At 48.7% G+C, this 22,260-nt stretch overlaps 1 protein-coding gene across 13 annotated transcripts in view; it reads right to left on the bottom strand.

The window, feature by feature from the left end:
- zmynd11 (zinc finger, MYND-type containing 11) overlaps positions 1-22,260 on the bottom strand; it is a 292,010-nt gene that overhangs the window by 8,876 nt on the left and 260,874 nt on the right. For 12 of the 13 annotated variants that reach the window (XM_072508249.1, XM_072508248.1, XM_072508250.1 and 9 more), the window contains 3 exons: positions 20,947-21,154; positions 14,288-14,356; positions 12,345-12,617 (listed from right to left, as the gene is read on the bottom strand). In XM_072508249.1, coding sequence (XP_072364350.1) covers positions 12,345-12,617; positions 14,288-14,356; positions 20,947-21,154 — 550 coding nt within the window. The remainder of the gene's footprint in view (positions 1-12,344; positions 12,618-14,287; positions 14,357-20,946; positions 21,155-22,260) is intronic. The other variant, XM_072508247.1, reaches the window with a different exon arrangement.

The following is a 22,260-nucleotide window of genomic DNA, read 5'->3' as shown; positions in this document are numbered from 1 at the left end:
GTTCATCAAGGGCTGCTTCGAGGAACTGCGTAAGGAGATGGTGGCGCCTATACTGGCAATGGTGGAAAAACTTGGAGCAACCCAGAAAGCCCAAGAGGTGAAGATTCAGGAGAACCAGGAAAAAGTGAGTGAGAACGACGACGAGCTCGTGGGCCAAGCAGAGAGATGGAGCGGCACGAGGCGCTGCACAGGACGTGGGCGGGAAGACTCAAAGACCTGGAGAACAGATCAAGGAGAAACAACTTGAGGATCCTGGGTCTCTCAGAAGGAATGGAGGGGGCCGATGCCGCGGCATATGCGGGCACAATGATTGAGACGCTGATGGGTGTGGAGGCCCCCCCGAGATTGCTGGAGCTGGATGGGGCGCACCGAGTGCTAGCGAGGAAGCCCAAGGCAAAAGAGCCGCCAAGGACGATGGTGGTGAGATTTCACCGGTTTACGGACAGAGAGAGGGTCCTGAAATGGGCCAAGAAGGAACGGAGCAGTAAGTGGGACAATGCGGAGGTCAGAATATACCCGGACTGAAGCGCGGAGGTCGCTAAGCGGAGAGCGGGTTTCAACCGGGCCAAAGCGATGCTGCATCGGAAAGGAGTGAAATTTGGAATGCTGCAGCCAGCGCGACTGTGGGTTACACATAATGGCCAACACAACTACTTCGAAACGCCCGAAGAGGCGTGGACCTTTATACTAGCTGAAAAATTGGACTCTAATTGAGGGTTTGTGTGGGAGGGGGGTGTTTGAGGGTTGAAGTATGACGGTTGTTGTACATAGGGGGTCAACCACGCGCAGGAAAGGATATATGGGCTGGGGGAGAGGGACAAGGCCATGACAGGAGCTGCGCCATGGGAGGCGGGGCAGGCTTTGGGAAGCGCGGGGTTGTCTTTCCCGCGCGTGGCAAAAAAGGCGGGATGGGGAACAAAGGAATGTACATTGATTGGGAGATTCCCACACGGGGGGGGGGGGGGGGGTTAAAGGGATGGCGGGGGAAGCCGGGGTCAGCAGGTGTCAGCTGACTTACGGGAGGGATATGGGGGAGCAAAAAAGCTAGACGGGGATCTAGCGGAGGTGGAGGGGGGGGGGGGGGGGTGGGAGGGAGGAGGAGGGGGGGGGGGGGGGGGGTTGCTGCTGCACTGGCCGAAAGAGAACGGGACACAGAAGAGGTGGCTGGGGTCCCCCAGCTGGGGGACTGGAGAGTAAGGGAGACGCGGATAAGGGACTGGCCCAGAAAAGGAGATGGCTAGTCGGCCGGAGGGGGGGGGGGGGGGGGGGGGGGGGGGGGGGTGTGTGTGTGTGTGTGTGTGTGTGAGAGAGTCCCTCCAATCCGGCTGATAACGTGGAACGTGAGGGGCCTGAATGGGCCGGTGAAGCGGGCCTGAGTGTTCACGCACTTGAAGGGACTGAAGGCGGACGTGGCCATGCTCCAAGCGACACACCTGAAGGTGACGGACCAGGTCAGGTTAAGAAAGGGATGGGTAAGACAGGTATTTCACTCGGGATTGGACGCAAAAAATAGAGGGGCGGCAATTCTGGTGGGAAAGCATGTGTCATTTGAGGCCAAGACTATCGTAGCGGATAATGGAGGGAGATATGTGATGGTGAGTGGTAGGTTGCAAGGGACGTGGGTGGTGTTGGTAAATGTATACGCCCCGAACTGGGATGATGCTGGATTCATGAAGCGCATGTTGGGGCGCATTCCGGACCTGGAGGTAGGAGGACTAATAATGGGAGGGGACTTCAATACGGTGCTGGACCCAGCACTGGACCGCTCCAGATCAAGGACGGGAAGGAGGCCGGCGGCGGCCAAGGTACTTAGGGGGTTTATGGATCAGATGGGGGGAGTGGACCTATGGAGGTTTGCAAGACCGCAGGCCAGGGAATTTTCTTTTTTCTCCCACGTGCATAAGGCTTACTCCCAGATAGATTTCTTTGTTCTGGGCAGGGCGCTCATCCAGAGAGTGGGGGGGACGGAGTATTCGGCCATAGCCGTTTCGGACCATGCCCCGCACTGGGTGGAACTGGAGCTGGGAGAGGAGAGGGACCAACGCCCGCTGTGGCGGCTGGATGGGGACTGCTGGCCGATGAGGTGGTGTGTGGGAAGGTGAGGGGGTGTATTGAAAGGTACTTGGAGGCCAACGACAACGGGGAGGTGCGAGTGGGGGTGGTATGGGAGGCGTTGAAGGCTGTGATCAGGGGAGAGCTGATCTCCATCAGGGCTCATAGGGAGAAGATAGAGGGAATGGAAAGGGAGAGGCTAGTGGGGGAGATCTTGCGGGTGGACAGGAGATACGCAGAGGCCCCGGAGGAAAGATTACTTGGGGAAAGGCGACGGCTCCAGACGGAGTTTGACCTGCTGACCACAGGCAAGGCGGAGGCACAGTGGAGGAAGACGCAAGGGGCGACTTACGAGTACGGGGAAAAGGCTAGTCGGATGCTGGCGCACCAGCTCCGTAAGAGGGCGGCAGCGAGGGAAATAGGGGGAATCAAAGATGGAAGGGGAGCCACGGTTCGAAGTGCAATGGAAATAAATAAGGTATTTAAGGACTTCTATGAAGAGCTGTATAGATCCCAGCCCCCAGGGGGGGGGAAGGGGGGATGAGGCGATTCCTGGACCAGCTGGGGTTCCCGAGGGTGGAGGAGCAGGAGGCGGTTGGTTTGGGGGCACCAATTGGGTTGGAGGAGTTGAGTAAGGGTTTGGGGAGCATGCAGGCGGGGAAGGCCCCGGGGCCGGACGGGTCCCCGGTGGAATTCTATAGAAAATATGTGGACCTGCTGGCACCGCTACTACTGAGGACCTTCAACGAGGCAAGAGAGGAGGGAACCCTGCCCCAGACAATGTCGGAGGCGACAATCTCCCTGATTCTAAAGCGAGACAAGGATCCACTGCAATGTGGATCGTACAGGCCGATTTCGCTCCTCAATGTGGATGCTAAGCTATTGGCGAAGGTACTGGCCACTAGGATTGAGGACTGTGTCCCGGGGGTGATTCACGAGGACCAAACGGGATTCGTAAAGGGCAGGCAGTTAAATACCAATGTGCGGCGGCTCTTAAATGTGATAACGATGACATCGGAGGAGGGAGAGGCGGAGATAGTGGCAGCTATGGACGCGGAAAAAGCCTTAACCGGGTGGAGTGGGAGTACCTCTGGGAGGTATTGCGCAGGTTTGGGTTCGGGGGAGGGTTTATTAGATGGGTTAAACTCCTTTACAGCGCCCCGGTGGCGAGCGTAGTGACAGACCGGCGGGGGTCGGAGTACTTTCGGCTGTGCCCCCTGTCCCCCCTGTTGTTTGCATTGGCGATCGAACCCTTGGCCATATCACTTAGGGAGTCTCAGAAATGGAGGGGGATAGTCCGCGGGGGAGAGGAGCATCGGGTATCACTATATGCAGATGACCTGCTGCTATACGTGGCGGACGCAATGGAGGGGATGGTGGAGGTCATGCAGACTCTGAAGGAGTTTGGAGAGTTCTCGGGCTACAAGCTTAATGTAGAGAAGAGTGAGCTTTTTGTATTACAGACAGGGGACCAAGAAAGAGGGATAGGGGACCTACCGCTGGGGAGGGCGGAGAGGAGTTTTCGGTATCTGGGGATCCGGGTGGCCGGAAGTTGGGGGGCCCTACATAAACTGAATTTGACGAGGGTGGTGGAGCAGATGGAGGAGGATTTTGAGGGATGGGACATGCTCCCGCTCTCGTTGGCGGGTGGGGTGCAGTCGGTCAAAATGGTGGTCCTTCCGAGGTTTTTGTTCGTGTTTCAGTGCCTCCCCATCGTGATCACCAAGGGCTTTTTCAAGACAGTAGGTAGGAGTATCATGGGGTATGTGTGGGCAAATAAGACCCCGAGGGTTAGGAGAGGGTTCTTGGAACGCAACAGGGACCGAGGAGGGTTGGCTTTGCCAAACCTAGAGAGTTACTTCTGAGCAGCAAATGTGGCGATGATCCGTAAGTGGGTTATGGAGGGAGAGGGGGCGGCATGGAAGAGGATGGAGATGGCGTCCTGTAAAGGAACGAGCCTGGGGGCGTTGGTAACGGCACCGCTGCCGCTCTCGCCGACAAAATACACCACAAGCCCGGTGGTGGCGGCAACACAAAAGAGCTGGGGCCATTGGAGAAGACACAGGGGTGCAATGGGAGCATCGGTGTGGTCCCCGATCAGGGGTAACCATCGGTTTGTCCCGGGGAAGATGGACGGGGGGTTCCAAGGCTGGCATCGGGCGGGGATAAGAAGAATGGGGGACCTGTTCATTGACGGGACATTTGCGAGCCTAGGGGCACTGGAGGAGAAATTTGAGTTACCCCCGGGAAATGCATTTAGATATATGCAGGTGAGGGCTTTTGTGAGGGAATTTCCGTTGCTCCCGGCACAAGAAGTTCAAGATAGGGTGATCTCGGGGGTATGGGTCGGGGAGGGCAAGGTGTCGGAAATATACCAGGAGTTTAAAGAAGAGGGGGAAGCACTAGTAGAAGAACTGAAAGGTAAATGGGAGGAGGAGCTGGGGGAGGAGATTGAGGAAGGGCTATGGGCCGACACCCTGGGTAGGGTTAATACCTCCTCCTCGTGTGCCAGGCTCAGTCTGATACAATTTAAGGTGGTTCACAGAGCGCATTTGACGAGGGCGAGGCTGAGTAGGTTCTTTGGGGTAGAGGATAGATGTGAAAGATGTTCAGGGAGCCCGGCGAACCATGTCCATATGTTTTGGTCATGCCCGGCATTGGAGGGGTTCTGGAGAGGAGTGGCGGGAGTAATATCCCAGGTGGTGAAAGTCCGGGTCAAGCCAAGCTGGGGGCTAGCAATATTTGGAGTAGTGGATGAGCCGGGAGTGCAGGAGGCGAAAGAGGCCGGAATTCTGGCCTTTGCGGCCCTAGTAGCCCGGCGAAGGGTCTTGCTATTGTGGAAGGAGGTGAAGCCCCCTAGCCTGGAGGCCTGGATTAACGACATGGCGGGGTTCATAAAATTGGAGAAAATCAAGTTTGCTTTGAGAGGGTCTGCACAGGGGTTTTACAGGCGGTGGCAACCGTTCCTAGAATATCTCGCGGAGCGTTAGAAGAAGGTCGATCAGCAGCAGCAGCAACCCTGGGGGGGGGGGGAACGAGAGACTGTTTGAGGGGATGGACGAGCACGAGATAGCATGGAGGGTGGGGGGAAACGGTATGCGCGGCCAAGAGCCAGTGTATAAAGCTATGTAAATATACCATCTTGCCATGTATATATCTTGCTCAGGGAGAATTTGCGTTATTTTGTTTGTAAGGGGAAAAAATTGTGTTGTTAAAAAACCTTAATAAAAATATTTTTTTTAAAAAAATGTTTCCTAAGTGACTACACTTCAAAGGTACTTCATTGGCTGTAAAATGTTTGGGATATTCTGTGGTCATGAAAAGTGTGGTATAAATGCAAGTTTTTTTTTTCCTTAGAAAAATCTGATAAAAATGCCATTTGGCCCCTCCCCCCGTTAGTTATCAACACATTTAATTGCTTTTTAAATAAATCCCAATATTTCACTTCCTATACATTGTTTATTTTATTATCTATTTTGGGGGTACGGTAACATAGAAGAAATGTTACTGGACTAGCAATCCAGAGACCTAGACTAATAATCCAAAGGCAGAAGGTCAAACCACACACAGCAGCTGTGGAATCTAATTTCTTAAATTAATAGTTTAAATCAGAAAGAAAGCAAGTAACAGAAATGGGGATTATGGAATTACCAGATTGTCGTTAAAAACTCATCTGACTCTTTAGGAAAGGAAATTTGCCATTGTTGTCTTGTCCAGTCCATACAGCAGAACACAAGTAGGAGGAGCAGACCACATGGAGCCTGCTCTGCAATTCAGTACGACCAAGACTGATCTTGGGCTTCAACTCAATTTTTCCACCCACTCCCCATATCCCTTAATTCCCCGAGACACCAGATATTTGTCTGTCCCAGCCTTAAACATGACTCAAAATCCACAGAAATGTGGTCGACTCTTAACTGCCCTCGGAAGCCACTCAAACTGCCACAAAAATACATTTTTGTGTATAAAACCAGACAGACTGCCTGACATCAACCCAAGAACACCCACAGCCATGAGCAAGGCACACCCAGTCCTGTCAACGCTAACTACAAAGTCACTAATATCTAGGGACTGTTGTCTAAATTGGGAGTACTGTCTCAGACCAGTCAAGCAACAGCCTAGCATATCACCCCCAAATCCTTCTTCACCAGGATCAACAAATTAATCATGGCCATCGTCTGGGAGTGAAGGATCCCTAGGATACGCAAGACCATCTTATGACGAGGGTGACACGTGGGGTGCCTGGCCCTACCAAACCTCCTCTTCTACCACTGGGTGGCAAATGAGGAGCAGGCGAGGGGGTGGCTAAGGGAACCGGAGGCGGACTGGTTCCGAATGGAGGAGGCCGCCTGCACGGAGACATCTCTTCGAGCACTGGCTACCACACCACTTCCGGTCCCCCCACACACGCATCCCAGGAACACCATGGTAGTAGCTACCCCAAGGGCAAGGCACCAGTTCAAGAGCCACTTCGACAAGTGTGGTGCTATCTCAAACGACTCCTAGAAGGTTAGGACCCCACTGGACGAGGCGAGATGGAAGTGGGGGAGGAGATGGAGAAAGGGGGGAGGACTCTGGATCGAGGTGCTACACAGGATCAACTCTACCTCCTCCTATGCCGGGATAAGCCTGATGCAGCTCAAGGTGGTGCACAGAGCGCACCTTACCAAGACACATGCGGCGGGTTCTTCCCGGAGGTGGAGGATGAGTGCAAGCGGTGTCGGGGGATCCAGCCACCACACCCACATTTTCTGATTTGTTTCTGCCCCAGACTTTGGAATTTCTGGGCAGCGTTTTTCGAGGCTATGTCCAGGGTGGTGGGGGTCGAGGTGGAGCCGTCCGTCTTTGGCGGTCTTCGGGGAGTCAGAGCTTCCAGAGCTCTGGATGGGGAAGGAAGCAAATGCGCTGGTCTTCGCCTCAGAGATCGTCAGGCTTAGGGCGGCATGGTGGCACAGTAATTAACACTGTCTGCATGGGTTTCCTCCGGGTCCTCTGGTTTCCTCCCACAGTCCAAAGATGTGCAGGTTAGGTGGACTGGCCATTCTAAATTGTCCCTTAGTGTCTAAAAGGTTAAGTTGGGTTACGGGCATAGGGTGGAGGTGTGGGCTTAAGTAGGAATATCTTTCCAAGGGCTGGTGCTGACTCGATGGGCTGAATGGCCTCCTTCTGCTCTGTAAACTCCATGATTCTATGATTCATAGTCACACTCAAAATCATACTTCCCGTCGTGGACACCTAAAATGGCCTCAGGCCATCCCAGGAACAATAGAACTATCCTGTCAATCGCAGTTGTTTACCAGACACAGTGGCACCTAAGCTCCTTGGGCGCGATTCCCTACTCCCACGCCGGTTGGGAGAATCGCCTGTGCCGCCAAAATTTCTGGGGATGCCGGTCCGACGCCCTCCCACGATTCTCCCAAGCGGCGGGAACGGCCCGGTCGAGTTTCGTGGGCCGCAGAACCGCCGGAGACACCCAAAATGGCGATTCTCCGGCACCCCCGCTATTCTGAGGCCCGGATGGGCCAAGCGGCCAGCCAAAAACGGCAGGTTCCCCCCGGCGCCGTCCACACCTGGTCGCTGCAGTCGTGGGCAATGCGTGAACGCTGGGGGGGCAAGGGGGGATCCTGCACCGGGATTTACCTGGAATGTGGGGTGGCCCGCGATCGGTGCCCACCGATCGTCAGGCCGTCCCCTCTGAAGGAGGACCTCCTTCCTTCTGCGGCCCCGCAAGATCCGTCCCCCACCTTCTTGCGGGGCGGACTTAGAGAGGACGGCAACCACGCATGCGCGGATGACGTCCGATATGCGGCGCCGGCTGCGTCATCTCTGCGGTGCCGCCTTTACGCGGGCAACAAGGCCTGGCGCGTGTAGATGACGCGGCCCTGATCCTGGCCCATTGTCAGGGCCTGAATCGGTCGTGACCGTTCCGCGCCGTCGTGAACCTCGGCGGCGTTCACGACAGCGCGGCCACTTCGGCGTGGGAGTGGAGAATCCCGCCCCTTATTTGGAAGGACCTACATGCCCCCAACACTTGCAGACATGGCCACTGAGTGTCCACCCCAAAATCGATGTGGCAGCCCCTGATTTTACTGTTTTTAAAAAATATGTTTTTGTTAAGAATTTTTCAACAATATTTTCCACCTTACACCCCCCCCCCCCCATAACAAAGAAAAGAAAGAGAACTCGCATAGCCAGACATGAACATGGCAAGTCAATAAGATACAGAACTTTGTACATTGGATTCTCCCCGTACATGTCAGTTTCCGGATCATTCAAGTGTTTTCTTGCTCAATTGCCTCCCAGAGAAATCCCCCCCCCAACGTACTATGTCCCCCCCTCCTCCCCGCTGGGTTGCTGTTGCTGCTGTCCGACCTTCATCTAACGCTCCGCGAGTTGATCTAGGAATGGTTGCCACCGCCTGTAGAACCCCTGCGCAGACCCTCTCAAGGCAAACTTTATCCTTTCCAACTTGATAAACCCAGGCATATCATTTATCCAGGCCTCCACGCTGGGGGGCTTTGCCTCCTTCCACATTAACAAGATCCTTCGCCAGGCTACTAGGGACGCAAAAGCCAGAATGCCGGCCTCTTTCGCCTCCTGCACTCCCGGCTCGTCCACTACTCCAAATAGTGCTAGCCCCCAGCTTGGGTTGACCCGGACTTTCACCACCTTAGATATTGTTCCCGCCACTCCCCTCCAGAACCCCTCCAGTGCCAGGCATGACCAAAACATATGGACATGGTTCGCCGGACTTCCTGAGCACCTCTCACATCTGTCCTCCACCCCAAAGAACCTACTCAGCCTCACCCCCGTCATTTGCGCTCTATGAACCACCTTAAATTGTATCAGGCTAAGCCTGGCACACGAGGAAGAGGAATTAACCCTACTTAGGGCATCAGCCCCTCCTCAATCTCCTCCCCCAACTGCTCCTCCCATTTACCCTTCAGCTCCTCTACCAAAGCCTCCCCCTCTTCTTTCATCTCCTGGTATATCGCCGACACCTTGCCCTCTCCGACCCATACGCCAGAAATCACCCTATCTTGAATCCCCTGTGCCGGGATAGCGGAAATTCCCTCACCTGCCGCCTCACAAACGCTCTCACTTGCATGTACCTGAAAGCGTTTCCCGGGGGTAGCCCAAACTTCTCCTCCAGCGCCCCTAAGCTCGCAAACGTCCCTTCAATGAACAGGCCCCCATTCTTCTAATCCCTGCCCGATGCCAGCTCTGAAACCCCCCCGTCCATCCTTCCTGGGACAAACCGATGGTTGTCTCTGATTGGGGACCACACCAAGGCCCAAGTCGCAACACTGTGCCATCTCCACTGCCCCCAGATCTTTAGCGTTGCCGCCACCACCGGGCTCGTGGTGTACCTTGTCGGCGAGAGCGGCAGCGGTGCCGTCACCAGCACCCCCAGGCTCGTTCCCTTGCAGGACGCCATCTCCAACCTCTTCCACGCCGCCCCCACTCCCTCCATCACCCACTTACGTACGGATCATTGCCACGTTGGCTGCCCAATAGCAACCAGCCAAATTTGGCAATGCCAACCCTCCTCTATCTCTGCTACGCTCCAGGAACCCCCTCCTTACCCGCTGGGTCTTGCTCGCCCACACAAATCCCATAATGCTCCTGCTTACCCTCTTAAAAAAGGCCTTAGTAATCACAATTGGGAGGCATTGGAATACAAAAAGAAATCTCGGGAGGACCACTATTTTAACCGACTGTACCCTACCCGCCAACGAGAGTGGCGACATGTCCCACCTTTTAAAACCTCCTCCATCTGTTCCACCAACCGCGTCAAATTAAGTTTGCGCAGTGCCCCCCCCAGCTCCTAGCTACCTGAATCCCCAAGTATCGAAAGCTCCTTTCTGACTTCCTCAACGGTAGGTCGTCTATCCCTCTTCCCTGGTCCCCCGGATGGATCACAAAGAGCTCACTCTTTCCCACATTGAGCTTATAGCCCGAAAAAGCTCCAAACTCCCGTAGGATCTGCATTACCTCCACCATCCCCTCCACTGGATCCGTCACATGCAGCAACAGGTCGTCTGCGTACAGCGACACTCTATGTTCCTCTCCCCCTCGAACCACTCCCTTCCATTTCCCCGACTCCCTTAAAGCCATGGCCAAAGGTTCAATTGCTAATGCAAACAGCAGAGGGGACAGGGGGCACCCCTGCCTCGTCCCTCGATACAGCCGGAAATACGACCTCCGCCGGTTCGTGACCACACTCGCCACCGGGGCTTTATACAGGAGCTTAACCCAACTAATAAACCCCCCCCCCCCCCAAACCCAAACCTACTCAATGCTTCCCAGAGATACTCCCATTCTACCCAATCAAAGGCCTTCTCTGCGTCCATGGCTGTCACTATCTCCGCTTCTCCCTCCACCGATGGCATCATTATCACATTTAGGAGCCTTCACACATTAGCATTTAACTGCCTACCCTTTACGAATCCCGTCTGGTCCTCGTGAATCACCCCCGGGACACAGTCCTCAATCCTCGTGGCCAACATTTTTGCCAGCAACTTAGCATCTACATTAAGGAGCGAGATCGGTCTATATGACCCACATTGCAGTGGGTCCTTATCCCGCTTCAAGATCAAAGAGACCGTCGCCTCCGACATTGTCGGGGGCAGGGTCCCCCCCTCCCTTGCTTCATTGAAGGTCCTTACAAGCAACGGGGCTAACAGGTCTACATACTTCCTATAAAACTCCACCGGGAACCCATCCGGCCCCGGGGCCTTCCCTGCCCATGCTCCCCAGTCCTTTAACCAGCTCCTCCACCCCAATTGGCGCCCCAAACCAGCCACCTCCTGCTCCTCCACTCTTGGGAACCTCAATTGGTCCAAGAATCGCCGCATCCCCTCTTTTCCCCCTGGGGGCTGGGACCTATACAGATCCTCGTAAAAAGCCTTAAAAGCCTCATTCACTTTCCCCGCACTCCGCACCGTAGTTCCCCTGCCATCTTTGACTCTGCCTATTTCCCTCGCTGCCATCCTCTTACGGAGCTGATGTGCCAGCATCCGGCTCGCCTTCTCCCCATATTCATATATCGCCCCCTGTGCCTCTGCCTTCCCTGTGGTCAACAGGTCGAACTCTGTCTGGAGACTTTGTCTCTCCCTGAGTAGTCCCTCATCAGGAACCTCTGCATAGCTCCTGTCCACCCATAAAATCTCCCCCACTAACCTCTCCCTTTCCCTGCCCTCTCTCTTCACCCTATGTCCCCTGATTTTAGTTGATCGATCAGGGTGATAAGGTCCTGATCCATTGATTGACAATGACACAGAGACCGCCGGGCTGTAACCAACAATGGTGACCATTCACCGGCCGAAGATAAAGATCATCACTCGACCAATTCAAGACAGACCAGAGCCATCAACTGACCAGACCAAGGACTGAACATTGAGGATTACAAGATTCGGGATACAGTTAAGGCCAATATTTGTCTGGTACTTGCTCGTCACTCTGAAGTTAAGTTAAGGTCTTGTGCGAACTTGCATTGTAGTTTAACTTATGTTGTATGTGTGATAGTAAATAAATAGTGAATTATTCTATGAAACAGACTTGTCGTCATTTGTCCACCGTATATGGGTTAAGACACACTGTGGTTTAGGCACAACACTATCAACGTTGGAGACTCTTCTATCGCCTTTGTCCTGCCCCACCAGCATGACAGACTCAGCGGAGGTACACAGCTGACAGGAAGTGACAACAGACCCCATGAAGTTCTATGCCAACAGGTCAAAACATGGGCAAGGGGACTTCCTGATTATCACCTACCACTCATCCTCAGCTGATAGGTATTCCTCCATGTTGAACACTACCTAGAAGAAACACCGACTAGCAAGAGCTACAACAGCAATGGTAACAACCCCAACTTGTATTTACATAGCACTTTTAAAGTAATGAATATCCGAAGGTGCTCCATCGAGTTCATAGTGAAAGATCACTGACCTGAAACATTAACTGTTTCTCTCCACAGATGCTGCCTGTCCTGCTGAGAATTTTCAGCATTTTGTTTTTATTTCAGATTTCCTGCAGGTGTGATATTTTGCTTTTAAGGAGATATTAGGTCAGATGACCAAAGGCTAGGTCAAAGAAGTAGGTTTTAAGGAGCAAAGTGAGGTGGATTGGTAGAAAGGTTCATAGAGGGTATCCCAGAGATTAGAGCCCAGGTAACTATAGGCGCAATGGGAGAGCGATTAAAGTATGTGCACAAGAGGCCATAACAAGAGGTGCGCAGATATGTGAGGGTTGTGTGAGATTAGAAGGTTTGAGTCAAAATTTGTCTGTACCTTTTCCAATGCTTCTCTCACAACTCTTTCAGTCTCCCTTTTATGTTCCGCTTTCATGCGTTCCTTAAAATCGTTGAATATTTTGGTGTACTTTTCATGGCACATATTTTGACAGGGGATGTCATTATTAGTCTGGGTGCTCCGATGTAACATTCTTGGTGAGGAGGCACTTAATTTCTTTGTTTGCGTTGCAACGGAAACCTTCTCGGTTTGGGGTGGCACTGTAGGTATTTCTTGGCTCGAACTGACAGCCTCAATTTCGGGTTCTGGTTCCTGAGTACGTGGGGATAAAAGCACAAACACTAAGATTTGAATTTGTATTTCCCCTCCCACTTCCATCCGTGCAAGACAAAATTCTTAGCACGTGTTCAACAATATACATGTAACAAAGGAAAATATAGGTCTGAGCAAGCTTGTCAACTCATTTTATCAACACAACAATTTTGGTTTATGGTAGACAACTTTTCTGTCTTACTGTACACATCAGGTGGGATGAAATAATCCTTCTTTTTGTTAGACATAGAAAGCATAAAGATTTCAAAAGCACTCTATTTCATAGTTTGCACTCTTTAAATGGCACACACGATTCATAAAAAACTAAGTTTGCAGAGCATAAACTAATAAATACTCTCTGTGCAATACCCAAGTTCAAATATATCCAGCTGACCATTCCGACTAGTACTATTTATATGTTTTATAGTAGAGTACAACAACAGTTAAGCATGAGGAGCAGTATTTGAACAGTGCACAGAACAATTACAACCTTATATTAGATTTGACTATATTTGGATAAATACACAGTAAATGCTTAAACACCATACATGTTGAATCACAAGCTGAAGTGAGGTAGAAAAAGAAATTACAACACAGGACAGTTATGGAATGATGGGGAATTCAGTTATCAGTAAAAGTGGCGCAGTACAAAATCATACTCTAAACGGAGGAAAGTTAGAGGAATTTGGGGTGCAGATTTACAAGACATAAAAAACAGAAACTCAAATATATACAGCTACAAAAATGCTAACAGAATACTACATTTTATGGCATGAGGTACCAAATACTGAATTCAAGCTTTAGTGGGATATCTGCATAAGATCTTAGTTAAATGAACAACTGGGGTACTAACTGCAGTTTCAGGTTCAACACTATGGGAATGATCTTGAGGCAATAAAGAGCATACAGCACCGATTGTCAGGGATGTTGCTCAATATGTAAAAATACAAAAAAAAAATGGGCAGCTGTCGTAGAATAAATGGTGTAAAGATGGAACAGAGTAGACAGAAACAGATTACTCCGGTGATTGAAGGATCTAGAACAAGGGGTCATGGATGATAGATGAAGTGCAAGAGATTTGGGACAGAGAACAAGAGAGATGTTTTTACTCAGGAGGTGGAGATGCCGGCGTTGGACTGGGGTGAGCACAGTAAGAAGTCTTACACCAGGTTAAAGTCCAACAGGTTTGTTTCAAACACTAGCTTTCGGAGCACTGCTCCTTCCTCAGTACATTCACCTGAGGAAGGAGCAGTGCTCCGAAAGCTAGTGTTTGAAACAAACCTGTTGGACTTTAACCTGGTGTTGTAAGACTTTTTACTTTACTCAGGAGGGTGTGGAATGACTACTGTACTAGAGTTGCTGATTGAAGCATCAATGTTAGACAAGTGGTTGAAGTAATGGGTTAAAGGGGGTGAAGTAAAAGGGGTATAGCAACAGATCAGGCAAACAAATGGGTTAAGACGACTGCTTGTGTGGAGGATAACCTGCAAGGCCAGTCTGTTAAGTTGCAATTTCCACGCAACTGGTCGTTTCAGCCCCTTAGTAAAAAAATTCATTTTTATCTGCGTAATAACTGCAATTATTAACAATTCTTTCTCAAATGGAATTCTGGCTAATACAAGATATAATTACAGTTTGACATGCCCCCTTGCATTTTTGGTTAAGCTTACTTCATCTTTGGCGTCTGAATGTTGATTCCGTCTGGATTTCTTGCTCTTGGGTTCTTGTGTGCTTTTCTGCTATAAAATACAGCATACGTCATGTAAATATAGGTTCTCCATAAAGATCAACTGTAATGTCTCACCTTATTAGATCTGAAATAACAGTCCTGGTAATAATATGTCAATCTCATTTTCAGTTTTTGGAATATGCGATAACAGCATGGAGCAGAATTCTACCCATCTCATTGTTCAGCCAAAGAATGGACATTTTGCTCAAAATGTAATTTCATAAATCATAGCATTGGAGATCACATGAACTTAAGAAACACCGGTTGCATTGTGTAGGTTGTCAAAGCTATGCAGGTTGAAAATCCCTTATCCGAAATGCTTGGGGCCGAGAATGTAGCGGATTTTGGAATTTTTCGTATTTCAGAATATACTGCGCATGTGTGGAGTGCTCAAACAAAAAAGGCAGATTTGGGAATTTTTCGGTTTTCGGATAAGGGATGCTCAACCTGTACATGATAATATACATAACAAATCGTTAGCCTTCTGAGCATGATAAGTGATGATTTTGGATTATGTCACAATAGTGCAGCTAGCCATTTTGATTCAAATATTCTGCGCTTCTATTCCTCCGCTGGTAGTAAGCCTGGGAGGTTTGCTATGGAATTTTATTAGATTTTTTCCTAAGCTGGAAGCTTAAATGTTTTTATGACTGCACTTGTAATTATGACATTTCTGTATGATGAGAGTAGTCAGCTTATGTATTTCTATCAGTCCCAGCACTCTCGGCGTGATTGCACAATTTCATTGTGGCTGTTGCGAACTTTAAAAGAGGCAACTTAGGACTGTAATTATATTAATAATAGAACATACAGTGCATCGGATCTGCACCAACCCACTTGAGCCCTCACTTCCACCATATCCCCGTAACCCAATAACCCCACCTAACCTTTTTGGTCACTAAGGGCAATTTATCATGGCCAATCCACCTAATCTGCACGTCTTTGGACTGTGGGAGGAAACCGGAGCACCCGGAGGAAACCCATGCAGACACGGGGAGAACGTGCAGACTCCGCAAAGACAGTGACCCAGCGGGAAATTGAACCTAGGACCCAGGTGCTGTGAAGCCACTTGTGCTACCGTGCTGCCCATAATATTGGCAATAAATTGGGTTATTGATGAAAAAAGCACAGAACTTGAGAACTAAGTATGGTTGGAAGCATTAGGAATATATTTAACTATATTCTTAGTCAACAAATCTGCTATTCAGTAACCTACAGGGGCAAACGGTAGCACAGCGATTAGCACAATTGCTTCACAGCACCAGGGTCCCAGGTTCGATTCCCGGCTTGGGTCACTGTCTGGGCAGAGTCTGCACGATCCCCCCGTGTCCGCGTGGGTTTCCTCCGGGTGCTCCGGTTTCCTCCCACAGTCCAAAGATGTGCAGGTTAGGTGGATTGACCATGATAAATTGCCCTTAGTGTCCAAAAGGTCAGGTGGGGTTACTGGGTTACGGGGATAGGGTGGAAGCATAGGATTGGGTTCTCTTTCCAAGAGCCGGTGCAGACTCGATGGGCCGAATGGCCTCCTTCTGCACTGTAAATTCTTTGATCCTATGAACTTCTTATTTTGCTTAGGCAAGGCATCACTATTTTATCCTGGCTTCATAAAAAGTCATTTAAAACTGGGAGGCAGAGTGGTTAGCACTGCTGCCTCACAGCACCAGGGACTGAGTTACAATCGGCCTTGGGTGACTGTGTGGAGTTCACATGTTCTCCCCATAGCTGCGTGGGTTTCCTCTGGGTGCTTCAGTTTTCTCCCACAAACCAAAGATGCGCGGGTTAAGTGGATTGGTCATGCAAAATTGCAGCTTATAGTGTCCAAAGATGTGCAGTTTAGGTGGAGTTATCGGTATAGGGCAGGGCCTTGGCAACGGTAGGGTGGTCTTTCAGAGGGTCAGCGCAGAGTAGATGGGCCGAGTGGTCTCCTTCTACACTGGTGGAATTATATGAAAACAAACATAGATATTTTTAGCTCAGCAGTAAAAGAATGGTGGGCCAAAGAGCCTATTTCTGTTTCGACATTACTCAGAAATCTTGTAACATTCTAAGTATACCAAAATTATATAAATTGAGCATCATATTCCACTGGCTGGCTGCAGATGCAGTTGATTTTTTAGTTGCAATCATTTTTCTCATCTATTATCTTGCAGCTCCAAAACAACTTGAATACTGAATAATACTGCTCTAATAGTATTATAAATTTTCAACATAATAACACTTTGGAGTGCTGTCAAGGTAATGATATCGCATTGGGCTTTAGGCAATGTCTGGAAACAGACCAAACTTTTCCCTTTTGATGTATTCTGAGGCATTTGAAGAGAATTCATCTTAATCATAGTCATAGAGTCCTATAGTACAGAAGAGGTATTTTGACCCATCGAGTCTGCACAAAAAAAACTACACTAAATCTACACTAAACGCAGTTTACAGCACTTGGCCCATAGCCTTGACTATTATGACATTTCACGTGCTCATCCACGTACCTTTTAATGGTTGTGAGGTTTGCCTCTGCTACCCTCCCAGGCAATGCATTCCGGACTCCCACCACTTTCTGGGTGAAATAAATTTTCGTCAAATTCCCTAGAAGCCTCAGGCCCCTCACCTTAAGATGACGCCCCCTAGTTATTGACCCTTCAACTAAGGGGAACAGCTGCTTCCTACCCACCCTGTCCATACCCCTCAAAATCTCATACATCTCAATCAGGTCCTCAGCTTTCCCTGCTTTAAATAAAACAACCAGAGCCTATCCAGCCTCTCTTCATAGCTCAAATGCTTGTAATCGCTCTTTTGGTCAGTTTTATTCATTGGATTATTTCTTGGTAATCAAGTCAGATGTGTAATTAATACTTCTCATATTTGGGAGCGGGAACAGGCCATTCAGCCTCCCTTGAGTCTCTTCTATCATTTAACTTGACTATGGCTCATCTGCGCTATTGTACTGGAATACCTACAGATTTCTTGTTCCTTGAAATAAATATATCATCTTGTTCCCTTAAACATTTAATGCCAGCTATTACAACTGACCTAGTTCTATTTTCTTCATCCTACTTGCCTTGGCTCTGTAACCTTTGATTCCCTTACACAAGAATCCAGTTTTGAAATTTTCAATTAACCTAGCCTCAACAGCTTTTTGGCACGGTGATTCACTACTCTGTGTGCGTACAACACACCCCTGGATGGCCTCGTTTTAATTTTAAGGTTGTGCACAATGTCCTCCATAAGCTACGCAGTAACCCAAAGGCCTCATACAATTTGTGCACATTGGCCCCCTATAGGGACTTTGCAAATATGAGCATGGGTCAGAAGGCAGTAAAATCAGTTTCCATAATTTCTCCAGATATGAGTCCATCCTGACCAGGAGAATTGCGATGCAGAAACCAGGTGCTTCCTTAGGTGTAAGGAAAAAGAGCAGAGGCCAGCCATCCTTGCCGTCAGATATCTTCTTGCAGCCGATCAGTCACTTATAACTCCACTGCCCATTTCCTACCATGCACCAACTCCCAATAACAGTACTTAATCTGGAGGCATTGGGGAACAGGGAGTCAATGCAGGTCAACAATGACGTGAATAATGAGTGAGCTAGTTTTGAATGAGCTGAAGTGTACAGAACATGGAAGATGGAAGGCAATACAGGAGTCAACGGGAAGAATCAAACCTGGAGATGACAGAAATGTAGATGAGAGGGCAGCACGGTGACGCAGTGGTTAGCATTACTGCCTCACGGCGCCAAGATCCCAGGTTCGATCCCGGCACTGGTCACTGTCCGTGTGGAGTTTGCACATTCTCCCCGTGTTTGCATGGGTTTCGCCCCCACAACCCAAAGATGTGCAGGGTAGGTGGATTGGCCATGCTAAATTGCTCCTTAATTGGAAGAAATTAATTGGGTACTCTAAACTTAAAAAAAAAAAGAAATGTAGGTGAGAGTTTGAGCAACAAATGGGTTGAGGCCAGTGATATTACAAAGATGTAGGGATGGAGGATATGGGGTCAGACATTCAAGGTGATAAAAGATTGCAAAGATTGAGAACAGTCTGGTTCGTTCTGAAGCAGTGGCAGAAACAAGTAAGAAGTTTGTGGAGGAGATGAAGAAGAACATGGCTTAACATTCTCACGTTTAACTGGAGGAAATGACAAGCTTTTTCAAGACTGATATCTTACAAGTAATCTGACAGCACATAGGCAGTGGAAGGATTGTGAGTGTTGGTAGACACGTAGAACAGTGGCTTCACATGCACTTGAAAGTTGATTCAAGACTTGGGGTGATGTTGCAAGGGGCAGCATATAAATAAATTTGAGGGGACAAAGGATTGATTTAGGACTCTAAAATAAACGACATGGAGATCGCGAAGAGAAATGCTTGCTGGGCAGCACGGTGGCGCAGTGGTTAGCACTGCTGTCGACGCCGCTGAGGACCCAGGTTCGATCCTGGCCCTCGGTCACTGCTCATGTGGAGTTTACACATTCTCCCCGTGTCTGCCCGGGTTTCACCCCCACAACCTAAAGATGTGCTGGTTAGGTGGATTGGCCATGCTAAATTGCCCCTTAATTGGAAAAAAATAATTGGGCACTCAAAATTTATTTTTAAAAAAAGAAATGCTTGTTGGTGACACACTAGCTATGATTTGATAGGCTAGAGTGAATCCAACCTTGAAATGAATCCAATCAAGGGCAACGGTGGAAGCCATTGGAAAATGGCAATTCTGAATTATAAGAAAACAGAGGCAGGCTTGTCCATATTTCATACGAGGAAGTAATGATAACAGAGTGGCAGGAGAAGTAAGGTCATACTTTGGGATATAACAAGGCAGAAACTTAATTTGAACTTATTTAACAAAAGATAGTCATTAAAACAATTGCAATAATGCAATTGAAGATCATCAGTATTGTGAACAAGCTGATAAAAAGGATTTGAAGGCAGCAATTACCTGAAGGAAATTTGCTGCTCCCAATGCAGTCCACTCTACATTGGAGAGACTAAACGTAGACTGGGTGACCGTTTTGCAGAACTCCTTTGGTCGGTCTGCAAGCAGGATGCAGACCTTCCTGTCGCTTGCCATTTCAATTCACTGATCAGCCCTCATGTTCACATGTCCGTCCTTGGCCTGCTACAATGTTCCAGTGAAGCCCAACGCAAACTGGAGGAACAGCACCTCAACTTCCGATTTGGAAGTTACAGCCTTCCAGACTTAACATAGAATTCAACAACTTCTGACTGCAAACTCTCTCCTCCACCTTCACCCCATTTTTACTTCTATCAATTTATTTTTATTTCTTCTATCGATTTGTTTTTCCCTCACCATTGTCTCCACCCCCCCACATCCCACCCCATTTAGGCCATCTGTTTCCTGTTCCTAGTTGTCCTTTGATACACTGCTTACCTTTGTTCTGACATTAACACATTCTAATCTCTTAATGTGCCACTATCAGCACCTTTCTTAGCCTTGATTACCACTACTTGTATTCCTTTCGTCTTTCTGTCCACAACATCTTTGTCAATCTCCACCTATCCACGCACCCCCCTCCACCCGCAAAAGTATAAATCTGACCCCACTTCCAGTTCTCTCTAGCTTTGACAAAGAGTCATCCAGAATCAAAATGTTAGCTCCTAGTTTTTTCACAGATGCTGTCAAACCTGCTGCAATTGTCCAGTACTTTCTGTTTTTGTTTCAGATTCCAGCATCCACAATAATTTGATATTACCTGAAGGACATTGCTGTATCATGTTGATAACCTGGCAAGTCTAATGAGCCTTCCTTTTAGATCCATATGACAAATTATTAGCTTGCTTAGTTTCGCAGCTTGCCTATGGTGGGGTCTGAGCTCAACCTCAAGATCGCTGGTCTAATACCAGAATCACTATACTTTTTCCCTCCTGAAGGCCGTTACTTTCACAGGGTTGTTACACAAGCGCTAAATGCTCCGGGGCGGCACGGTAGCACAGTGGTTAGCACTGTTGCATCACAGCTCCAGGGTCCTAGGTTCGATTCCTGGCTTGGGTCACTGTCTGTGCGGAGTCTGCACGTTCTCCCCGTGTCTGCATGGGTTTCCTCCGGGTGCTCCGGTTTCTTCCCATAGTCCAAAGATGTGCCGGTTAGGTGAACTGGCCATGCTAACTTGCCCTAAGTGTCCAAAAAGGTTAGGTGGGGTTACAGGGTTACGGGGATGGGGTGGAGGTGTGGGCTTAAGTAGGGTGCTCTTCCCAAGGGCCGGTGCAGACTCGATGGGCCGAATGGCTATCTCCTGCACTGTCGATTCTTTGAAAAAAAGAGTCTGGACAAGGAATACTAGCAAGCTTTTTGATCCAGTCAGTTGCTGAAATCACTTGATATTACTTTAGGAGGTGCCGGCAGACAGCAATCTGGCTGATTTTTACTTTCCCTGACTAGAAAGCAGAACTGGAGGAAGCCATCCATCCTACTGGCACAGCAAAGACAATGAATTGAATTTGGATCCCTTCTTGGCCGGCGTAGGGTGTTTTTCAAGTCATCTAGGAACATTATTTGCATTAAAAGTAACTTGCAAGCTTCAGGATAACTTCCTAATGACACTTGAATATATCAAAAACAACCAAATGAATTGGCACTTACATGCAAAACCTACCTGCTCATTACTTGTGGAAGAGATGCTGGATTCTGCTTCTTCTTCCATTTTATCCTCTGCTTTACTCTTCCAGAACCTGCCTTCACGGACAAAGCGCTGGTGCAGCTCAAGCTCATCGCAGGCTTTCTTCCAACCAAGACTCCGTTTTACTGCCAGCTGGTGAACATTAACACCAATATCCTGGATATTCTCAGATGGAATCCATGCCCTGTAACCAAAAAGTCCATTTATCAGAAATAATCTTTTAGAAGGCAAGCAATTCAACTGGTGCTGCCTTAAACTAAACTTTTAACTTTATCAGATGTTAATTTATTTACATAATCAGATAAAGATATTTTCATGAAGTTTGTGTCAGTGGCACAGCATCCATCCCGTCTTAGGGAGCAATCAACTGCTTCCACCACAAGGAAACATAATTTCATAGAATTTACAGAGCAGAAGGAGGCCATTCGGCCCATCGGGTCTGCACCGGCTCTTTGAAAGAGCAACCTACCCAAGCCCGCACCTCCACGTATCCCCCATAACCCAGTAACCCACCCAACACTAAGGCCAATTTTGGACACTAAGGGCAATTTAGCATGGCCAATCCACCTAACCTGCACATCTTTGGACTGTGGGAGGAAACCGGAGCACCCGGAGGAGAAAATAAATCAAAATTCACAAAGAGCTGTACTCATGGGCTTTTCAACGGCTGATTAAATTGCAGCATACAGTCAATTCAGCTTCCGACGTCATATTCAGCGAATATTGAAAATTGGATACACATTATTATAACTTTATCTTCTCTATTTTCACTCATAGGGAAATAAAATTAATTGGGTTATAAAATGAATGATCACAAATTTAATTTTACCCAATATTCTCTTCTAAATGAGGATGGCAGTGAAAGGCAATTTTAGAATCAAGTTTTTCACGAAACTCATCCTGGTTTCTGTGAACACAGAAATGTTGCACTAGTTTGTGTCACAGATGTACCCGTCAAGCCCTTTACACCCCCTGCCCCGCCATGGCCCAAAGCATGCCCCAACAACCCCGAGCAGAAGGATAATTAACTGTATTTAAGCTCTCAAGAGCAGAACTCTAGGCGAAGTGGCCTTGCAGAGCTTCACGAGTGGGAGCATCAAAAACTGCAAGCATTAAACCAGACTTTGCCTGATACAACAGAATAGCTGTAGCATTTCAAATATGATCAGGTTATCAAACAGCTCTGCACTTAACAGCGCTAATTCTTGTAGTGCAATATGACAGAGTTCAAACTCATCTTATCCAACACTAGATTGGAGTTTAAAATAGTAAATTAGTAATGACATGCAT

The sequence above is a fragment of the Scyliorhinus torazame genome, chromosome 6 (assembly GCF_047496885.1).
Source record: "Scyliorhinus torazame isolate Kashiwa2021f chromosome 6, sScyTor2.1, whole genome shotgun sequence".
Classification (NCBI taxonomy): Eukaryota; Metazoa; Chordata; class Chondrichthyes; order Carcharhiniformes; family Scyliorhinidae; genus Scyliorhinus; species Scyliorhinus torazame.
This window is presented reverse-complemented; position numbering and strand designations above follow the sequence as displayed.